We start from the raw sequence: 9,661 nt of genomic DNA, 5'->3' as shown, positions 1-9,661 counted from the left end.
TGCTGTCAAGTGCTATTTTCTATGTCGTTTTGGTTTTTATCAAATTTGGTGTTGCATATAATGGACAGTAAAAAAAAAAAGAAAGTTCAATTCAGTTGTCATTTTTCAACTGAATCAGTGCTTCTAATTTTAGGATTTTTTTCTGTACTTTTTCATTAAGTACATAGTATGAGTACTTATTCCCACCTCTGGCTTTATTACATCCTTTACCAATCCCAAACAGCACCCTTGGCATAAAAACAACATACCACAGTTGAGTCCATCGTCAATATTTCCATTGAAAGCTTCTTGCTCTCCAGCATCATAACTCAGCTTCCTGTTGAAGTGCCACCTTGCTGGTCGTAAAGCTCCTGAGCAAACATAAATGACGTTGTAATATTTAGGTTGGCGGGGACCAAACAGCCATTTAGATCCATTTCATGTGAGGAGGTCAAACACCTTCAAGTCGCCCTGGCATATTATCGAAGAGAGGAAACATTGACGTATTAAAAGGAACAAGATGAGTTTATTGTGTCCTCACAGTTGTGTTTCATGGTAACCACATGAAATGAAAACATGCAAGAATAAAATACATTTTTTAGGAGGTTCTTGTCAAACAAATTGACCACATTAATAATATTGACATGCTCTTCATCGTTTAGTTATATTTATTAGTGTGCATGTAATATGTTGATGGATTTATTAAGAAGGATCACAACTGGAAAGTAATACAATGCATGTTTTATCGTTTAAGTAAAGTTTAAAGTTGCTAAATGAGACAAGATTGAGGTCAGACTTTGATATGATGGCTTCAGAAGCTAATGATTAGTTCCTTTATGGCACCTCATGCAATTGGATGGATCAATTCGCAGCCTATTAATAAATCAGGCAAATAAGTAACTTGCTGACCTCCATGACGTCACCCACTGGGGAACTCACCCACTTATATGAAATAACTTGGTGAGATTAAGTTCACACGGACGTGCAGCATGAATTCACGTCAGTGACGTCACGTGCCCAATTTTGTACCCAAATGAGGTCACACTTATTAGCACTGTGGCACTATCTTTTCTTTTGAACCACACGTTGACTTACTCGTGATTTATGATTGCTGATAAAACGCCCAAGTGATTCATATTTACCAGACACTTGCACAATCTAATGAGTTTCAGTTCAAGGGCTGTTCTAGAAAAAAAATCAATGTTTACAAAGATAATAGCTCACTTTTGTGTGAGACAGTCATTCATTTATCTGCATGTTTACGATTTGGAGAGGGCGAACTGGAGAGCTGTTTCTGATTGGTTAATTGACCTATTTTGCAACTAATTGGAAGTTGTACTCAATCATTCAATGGTTTGCAATACTTACAGCATCAGGGTCAACTGGGGCTTCCGTATATTGCTTAATGGGACACCTCGAGGACTGGTGATCAAACCAACAAGCTCTGAGCTGGAAGGAAACAACTACAACCTCCGACTTGCCACTGAAGGGCTGAGATTTGATGCGTCGCGCATGCGTAATTCACATCAATTATGTCTTGGTTTGGATTAGGATTCCCTACAGAGAAATATAATCACTGTTGGTTACAAATCTAGACAAACCACTGAATGTTATTATTGGGTAGAATTAACGTTAATGATATTAATTTGTCTGTTTTATTAGAATGTCCGTTTTCCAGAGCGTTTTAAGTCTTTCTCTCTCCAATGTTGCCCTCTGGTGGAAAATGTGACTCCCTGAAAACAAGATAAAAACGAATTTCTTGGATTAAAGATCTGCGCTGCCACCGTAATTTTGGACTGTTATTATAATTACAAAAGGTTCAAATTAAAATTAAGCAGATGAAGTGTTTCTTTTAACAAATAATTTAATCCCAGCTAATACTGACCAATGTATTTGATCTTTTCATTACTGTATGTTATGTGTATATGTATAATAAACATATAGCATGTATCACATTTGTATATTTTGATTACATTACACGATGATTGACAAGCAAGTCCCCCTCCAAACACCGCCTACTTGCTGACGTCACTTACTGGCCATCGTGACCATGATTGGCTACCAGCGGAGCATTGACATTGTGAAAGAAACCCGACACGTTTGTCAAGATATGTTTTGGAAGGTGTGAGATCTAAATACGTATCAGCACCGTGGACTTAAAGGAAAGACAAGAATATGCGGCACTTTTATGAAGAAACGAAATCTTTTTAAAACGGACGATTCGAGTTCCTTGATTGACTGATGCATTCATTTTAAAGACTGCAGCTCTATCTCGGAATTTTTTATTTTTTTTTATTTTTATTGATGTGTATGTTTGTGCACGTGTTCTCGAAAACAGCTGGAATTGAAAGAGAAGACAAAAACAGCAGGTCGACATGTCTGCAGACAGAAATATTCTATGCTTGTTTGATGTGGATGGTACTTTAACGCCACCGAGAGAGGTGAGCGTCTTTATAATAAGCAAAAAGATAAATACTCTCATAGAGGCAAAAGCAAACATCTGATATCAAGTCTTTCCATCCATCTATCCATCAATTGAGTGAATGTTTTGCACTGAGTCATGCATTTTCTCTTTCATTTGCAGAAAATAGACCCAGAGCTGGATGAGTTCTTCCAAGAATTAAGAAGGAAAGTCAAGATTGGCATCATCAGCGCGTCAGACTATTCCAAAATTGCGGAACAACTTGGCGAAGGAGATGACGGTGAGTCAGTTGATCCTTCACCTGGTACTACAAAGAATTTTTTTTCAATGCACCCATGACTTGACATGGAAATGACAACGCTGCAATTACTCTGAAATCTACCAAGTAAAATATGCACTAGCATGTTGACCCAACTTTTCCTCCTTTTTTGCAGTCATCCACAAATTTGACTACGTGTTTGTCGAGAATGGCACCGTGCAGTACAAAGATGGCAAACTCCACTCAAAGCAGGTAAGTGGGAAGTAACTCATGACAATTACGTAAATGCACTTAAATAGCTTTTTTTTAATATATATATATATACATACCTGTGCTGTACTTTTATTTCAAACCCGAGATGTGAACTTTTTACTTTAAAATGAGCGCCCTGCTTCACAGGCAATCCAGAACCATATTGGGGAGGAGCTGCTGCAGGACCTCATCAACTTCTGCTTGAGCTACATGGGGCTCATCAAACTACCAAAGAAAAGGTCTCACATACAGTTATCATTACAAATTTGGGTTATTGTTTTTTGGAACAATTTCCAATGCCTCTTTATTGACAGGGGAACGTTCATTGAGTTCAGGAATGGAATGCTCAACATTTCCCCCATCGGTCGGAACTGCACATTCGAGGAACGAATTGAATTCTCTGAAATAGATAAGGTAAAAAAAAAAAAAGGTTATTGGTATGTTTACTTCATTGTGGTCCGGCTGTTCTCACTTGTTATTCATGAGACGAGATTTTTGTTGGTTATATGAAAACCTGATAGTGACTCTTTGTCTCTTATCCTTTGTGACTGCCATTTGCGAAACTAGTCCGTTAATATTCAGTAGCTAAACAAACTGGTTTGAGATTCAGTAAACGTGTTTAATCACGTAAGGGGAGTTTAAACATTGTTGCGCTTTCAGGACAGTTGTCTCGGCTGCACAATGACGACTCGCTCAAGCCGACAGAAAATTAACCCCCTCAGCTTCTTGCTAAAATTCACATTCTTTAGCAGGGGTAATGAACATATTTGAGCAGTTACAGAACTACAACAACACTTTCTGTGCAGCAACAATGTTTTTTCCTTCACAGAAAGAAAAAATCCAGGAGAAATTTGTAGCTGCCCTGAAGGAGGAATTTGCCGGAAAGGGACTGCGGTTCACTCGAGGTGAGAACGAGAAAGGTCGGTTTGTCTTAGAACATGATGTGTGAGTTATTATAGCAATGATTTATGATTAGATTAGTATTAAAAAAAAATATGATGTATGATGGCACCTGTGTGTATTCTCATTCATCCAGATCATTGTGTTCTGGTTGTCATTAAAGTGTGGTGCAGTGGAGTTTCAAAAAAAAAAAAAAAAAAAAAACCTTCTATAGGGTCTTGCTAAATGAATGTGTGCCTCAAGCTAGAGTCAGAAAGCTTTTTCACTCTCCCCTACATTAGAGGCTGGAAGCAAAGAGCATCAGCGCCAACTGCCGTAAATAGATAACTGTGCAGATGATGGACATGTGAGGAGGCGTGTGAGGGAAAACAGCCTTCTGATTGGCTGCTTGCCCTACAGTTGGTGCCTTTATCACTTGTAATGAGGCATGGGGGGAAATATTTAGGTTAGAAGGGAAGACGGAGGGGTGGGGCCTAATTATATAGGTCAACAGAGGTTATAGAAAAATAAAAGGAATGAGTTTATATTTATATGACTTTGATTCATTTTGTATTTTATTGCTTTCATGAGTGACCTGGTTCCAAAAACACTTTGGTTGTGTTTGGACACAATGTTGACTTGATGGCCGCAGCGTTTGCTGGTCTGCTAACAAAGTCACTGAACTGTGAGGAAAAAGACAGGTTTGTCCGCTGATTGAAAAAGCGGCCATCAAGGACAAGAGTCGTTAGTGCATTTGGCAGCATATGGCTAATGGTGTTGTTTTGACACGTCTGTAAGAAAGAAAAAAAAAAACAGGATTTACTCTATCCTCCTTTTATCTTTATTTGCCTCGTTGTTTGCCAAAATGATTTCATCATTCTTTTGTGTTCTCCCTGGGCAATGGCAATCTAAGATTGTGCACGCGAGAACACAAATATTGACATTTGCTTTGTGCTCTTAGGTGGTCTCATCAGTTTTGATGTGTTTCCCGAAGGCTGGGACAAGAGGTTATGTCTCGATCTGTTAGCGAGCGAAGGCCTGGATGCTATCTACTTCTTCGGCAATGAGACGTCAGATGTACGTTTGTCAAAATTTTGGTCGATAACGAAGACCCTGGAAGACTTACAAGTTCCGCCGGCAAAGCGAGTCGTCCTCAAATAACCTGTAATACATCCAAGGAGCTTTTGTTCCTTCATTATACGTCGAGTGCTAAGTGTTAATTATTTGAGGTCATGCCAAATAGTTAAGAGATGTTTTGGAGGCAGGCCAAGTCATAAATATTGGATTGGAAAAAAAAAAAAAAAATTCTGTTAGAGTAAATAATATGTTGAGATGGGCTCAGACTCAGGGATGCCGATGTCATGCAGTTAAAGGTCAGAGGTCAGATGAAAAGTGGCTGTTTCTCAACAAGACCTAATCAGGCTGCACTAATCATTGCTTTTTGTGTCTTTTTCCCTCAGGGAGGAAACGATTATGAAATTTTTAACGACCCGCGTACGATCGGCTACACGGTCAACTCGCCGAGAGACACTGCCATCCGGTGTCGGGAACTTTTCTTCGATGAGCCGTCGTGTGAATCCTGATGGGTTTTTTTGGGGGGGGTTTTGTCATGGCCTACTCTGCAGAGTATTTGTCTGCCTGCTGAAAATCAACCAGTGCGATCCACTAAACGGGTTGGTTGTAAACTACTAAAAAAATGATTTTCTCCATGACATAAGAAATTTCATTGATGAAAGCTAATGATAAGTTATTTTTTAAAATATCTACGGTATAACCCTAAATAGGGTGTAAAAGACAATGTCTTTTTTTTTTTTTTTCCTTCATTGTCAAAACGTTCCAGGTTTATTCATGTCTCTGAGGTGCATGTAATTTACCCATCTTATCTGCTTTTATCAAGTTGATATGAAGTATAACTGAATTTTGAACTTTTACAGAGAATTAAGCTTCTGTGATGATGTGACCATGCATGTTAAGTCCGAGGTCTGCATCAGGCCTGTTTTAAACTGTCAACAGTATGGTGCCTACACTGTAAATCAAGAAGCTACTTTTATTCATTCAGTAAATGTTATCACTAATAAATCATTTTGACATAAATTTACATTGCTGAGTAGACTTTACTCTTGGATTATTGACATGTGACTTCTAAAGTCCCCCGCCCCCACTCAAAAAACAGACAAACTGTGAATCGTCAATTAGTTTCATGTAATTCCATGGCTCGATAGAAGTCCCCCATCAAAGGAAACAAAACTTGGAGGTGACGAATAATAATCCAAATTCTACGTTGCAGTGACACAGACAGAAATGCTAAAGAGGTCGTAGTACCATTTGAACACAATACAGTTGAACTGATCACAACCTGAAATTCTACAGTACGACAAAACAGTTCTGTGACGATGACCGACTAGAAAGTCAAGGAGTCGACTATCATACAAACTAAGCATACACAAAACACACACACACGGAATATTTCAATTAGTTCATGGCTCCATACACGAAATTATTTCAAATACAACAGTAAAACAAGTGGAGCCTTATTTTCGCAGTTAACTCGGAGCGGAGTTTCACCATTTGGGATGTTTTGGTGTTTTCCCGCAAGCAAAGATTTAACAAGTTAAATCATGAAAAGGAGTAAACACAAGACGGTAAAATAACATTTGATATGCATGTTGTGTGCTGCTTCAGTCCTCCAGAACGACTCCTGACCAAAACTAAAACATTAATCGACTTTTTCCTGTGTTAGTGTTCGAATATTTTTTTTTTTCCCTCAAGCAAAACTAAACATTCACGTTCCTCTTCCAATGAACTTGCACTTGACGTAAGAACCAGGAAGAATATTCGGTGCCCTATTTTTGTACCGTAAGTATCAGAAAATGGAGTACCGTACATTTGATAGGGTAAAGAATCGTTTTTGGCACCTTAAGTCTTTTCTCGTTGGCCACATTTGTTCACAGGTCAACGCAAATAAAATGTTTGATCCCGTCATAGTTAGTGGAAGAGTAGTAGCTAATAAGTGAAACGCTAACGGCAAAGGGAACATGCGTTTGATATATGTTTTCAGTCCCTCCATCTACACCAAGTGCAGACACGATCCTGGAGCCCAAACCTAAGAACTGATGATCTGGCCGGACCAGGTCTCGTGTTTGGTGCCTGGGTTCAGATGAATTATCCTCACCTCCACCGCCTGCACCTTCAGATTCTTGGGTGGGACTCTGCACACTTTGTACGTGACCTCGTCGCCTTCGACGGGAACATATTCACCGTCGATGCTGAAACAGAAGACGGATACGGGGTCACCAAATATTCCGTCGGTCAGATTTCAAAGTGAATATTAAATATCGAATATATTTCAGATGTTTTGTATTGTTAAATGTAACTAGCTGTTGGATTGGATCCAGATATTTCATAGACTTTACATGTATATCTGGATCCAAATGATTTTAATTTGTGCACCAGCTTGACAAAACATATTTGAGTAAATTCAACATACCACTTTTTTTTAGTGCAGAAGATTGATGGAGCTTAAAGTGGATATCACAGATATGAAATAAACACTCCACAACTTTCTTTTCATCACATCTCAACCGTCACTCACTCTGAGATGTGAACAAAGATGTCTTCGCCGCCATGGCTCGGTCGGATGAACCCGTGTCCCTGGGATCTTGAGAAGTTCTTACAAACGCCCTTGAACACCGGACCTGAGTGAGCTCGGACCGTGCTGCGTGAAACAAAGAAGCAGAGGCCATGAAAGAGAAATAAAAGCGAGACCAGAGGATGTCAGATCTCCCTCATTGTGATATGACTCAATAAGAAGATTCATTTTTCACATTGAGCGACTTACGCCGAATATGTGCGAGTACGTTTGGTCGGCAGCGGGCTGGGAAGTTCTCTGGGTAGCGCCTGCTCTCCCCTTTCCTCCCAAACTCGACTCCCCTCCCTAAGGAACGGGAAGGAGACGGTGAGCGGGGCATCGGGGGATCGAAGCGGGGTCGCCGAGGGCGACGTGAGGTTGGGGTCCGTCATGTCGAGTTGGATCGGAGGACGAGGGGGATGCTGCTGCTGCTGCTGCTATTCTTCAAGCTGCAGTCTGCCGCCGAACACAGCTGTCTCCTGTGAGGCCTCGAACTCAGCGAGTTATCCGGGTCAGCACTGTCACTTTGTGTCTATCACACATGCTGTGTGGAAGAACAACACGAGGAAGTGGAGCACATTTAGTGACGACGGAGCTTGTTTCTGTCAAATACTGGAAAGCAGTGTCGCAAGTCGTTATGCACGCTTAGTCATGAAACCACATACTTGGAAATATAGATATCACTGGTTGAAACATTTGTAATGTAGAATAGGAATTAAAATTGCATGTGATTTAAGACGGATGATTCATTGCATTGCTCTCGTGACACTCGAGTACGTGTCACGCCCACTCCTGTGTTTGATACTGGCAGGTGACGTCAGAACAGCTGCAGGAGGCTACCACCGAATGACGTAGGCAACCCCCGGTCACCAATTCCCAAATGACCACGCTATAGAAATTGCATTATTCATCTTTTTTTTTTTTTTTATAGAAGTACCAAAAATAGTACAAATAGGCAAAGAGTGACACAATGACACAAGAGCGAACCGGAAAGATGAATAACAAGCCAATGAATGCATCACATTCACAATCCAAAATAATTGCATGATCTTATTTCTATCGGATTGTTGCAGTCACCACTATTGACTATCAATTTAAAATTGTCAGAAACACAGGACAATATTTGAAGGTGATTTTCCAAAACAATCCGTCCCCATCCCAAAACAAAGCGTCCCTCACTGACGGTCACCACCATGCAGTATGAAGATGAATGTTACTTACAGCGCGGTCCCAACCAGCTAGTTGGACGGTCGGCTGGCTCACTGTGCCAAACGTATGAGTTGAATGGATGCGTAGCATTATATAAGGACCATATTAAATAAATAATGGGGAAAACCTAATGTGACGGCGGGCGGGCGTGCGCAGCTGACGGTGGTTTCCGATGGCGTGATGCCAGAGTGCGCATGCGCGCCGAGCTGCCTCCACCCTGCGAGGGAGCGGATGAGATGCGTTGAAAGTGGACTCGCTGGAGCGGAAACTTGATGACGCGCGATGACGAGTCGTATTAGTGCAGAGAAATTTGGGATATTAATTGGCACAATTTAGGGAGTTGAAATTTTGTAATTAATTGCAGTGGCGTGCTGTGCTTTAGGGATCTGGAGCTTCAATGATTACAGAGGGCATCAATGCATACAAATAAACAAAAATATCAAAAAGTGAATCTCCGTTATAAGTTTTTTTTTTCAACAAAATGGGTGCAGGAGTGATACATAATTAGCAACTGTGGTCAAAGGTAAATTACTTAATTACAATTTGTGAATGAAACAATTTCCCCAAACATTTAAAAAGTGTTGAATGGTACAGTCCGTAAAGGGAAAAATCTCTTCCTACTGGACTATAATCATGGTTTTATTATGAGACAGTAATAGCAGGGAGAAGGGAGTCATATGAAAGGCATCCTCTTTATCTGATTTGTTTTTTTGGATACAACATGACCTAGTTTTCTCAAACAACCACCCAATGGTCTCACAGGGGTCACATGAAACACATTACATATATTTATGTCCTTCAAAATATAGGATTTAAAAGCTTGTCTCTAATCCTTTGTGGCTTCCTGTCACCACACAATTGTGACAAATCACAATCATCACACTGATGACAAGCACTTCACATTATTTGATATTATGTTGAAATGTCTGTGTATTTAATAAAACATCATAGAAATAAAATATTAAAGTATGTTTAATTCACCACTTGGGTTTTTCCTGTTTTTGACATCTTAAAGTAAATATGTGACCCACAG

At 40.0% G+C, this 9,661-nt stretch overlaps 2 protein-coding genes across 5 annotated transcripts; one reads left to right on the top strand and one right to left on the bottom strand.

The window, feature by feature from the left end:
- Positions 1 to 280: 280 nt before the first annotated feature.
- Positions 281 to 9,571, bottom strand: csdc2b (cold shock domain containing C2, RNA binding b). 3 transcript variants are annotated; one of them, XM_085934051.1, is made up of 5 exons: positions 8,641 to 9,571; positions 7,630 to 7,963; positions 7,384 to 7,506; positions 6,964 to 7,057; positions 281 to 350 (listed from the first exon to the last, which is right to left on the bottom strand). In XM_085934051.1, exons 2-5 carry the CDS (start codon positions 7,809 to 7,811, stop codon positions 309 to 311), a joined length of 441 nt encoding a protein of 146 aa, XP_085790177.1. In that variant the 5' UTR covers positions 7,812 to 7,963; positions 8,641 to 9,571; the 3' UTR covers positions 281 to 308. The 3 variants fall into 3 exon arrangements, with proteins under 3 accessions (XP_085790177.1, XP_085790175.1, XP_085790176.1); XM_085934049.1 differs by lacking the exon at positions 281 to 350 and adding an exon at positions 4,355 to 4,582; XM_085934050.1 differs by lacking the exon at positions 281 to 350 and having other exon boundaries at positions 6,708 to 7,057.
- Positions 2,062 to 5,885, top strand: pmm1 (phosphomannomutase 1). Of its 2 annotated transcripts, none has more exons than XM_085934046.1 (8): positions 2,062 to 2,420; positions 2,564 to 2,681; positions 2,836 to 2,912; positions 3,060 to 3,151; positions 3,227 to 3,326; positions 3,742 to 3,817; positions 4,753 to 4,868; positions 5,252 to 5,885. In XM_085934046.1, exons 1-8 carry the CDS (start codon positions 2,355 to 2,357, stop codon positions 5,372 to 5,374), a joined length of 768 nt encoding a protein of 255 aa, XP_085790172.1. In that variant the 5' UTR covers positions 2,062 to 2,354; the 3' UTR covers positions 5,375 to 5,885. The 2 variants fall into 2 exon arrangements, with proteins under 2 accessions (XP_085790172.1, XP_085790171.1); XM_085934045.1 differs by having other exon boundaries at positions 3,742 to 3,832.
- Positions 9,572 to 9,661: the final 90 nt, after the last annotated feature.

The sequence above is a fragment of the Syngnathus leptorhynchus genome, chromosome 16, assembly GCF_054491065.1.
Source record: "Syngnathus leptorhynchus isolate UIUO chromosome 16, UIUO_Slep, whole genome shotgun sequence".
Taxonomy (NCBI): domain Eukaryota; kingdom Metazoa; phylum Chordata; class Actinopteri; order Syngnathiformes; family Syngnathidae; genus Syngnathus; species Syngnathus leptorhynchus.
Note: the sequence above shows the minus strand (reverse complement) of the source record. Positions and strands in the feature narration are given on the sequence as shown.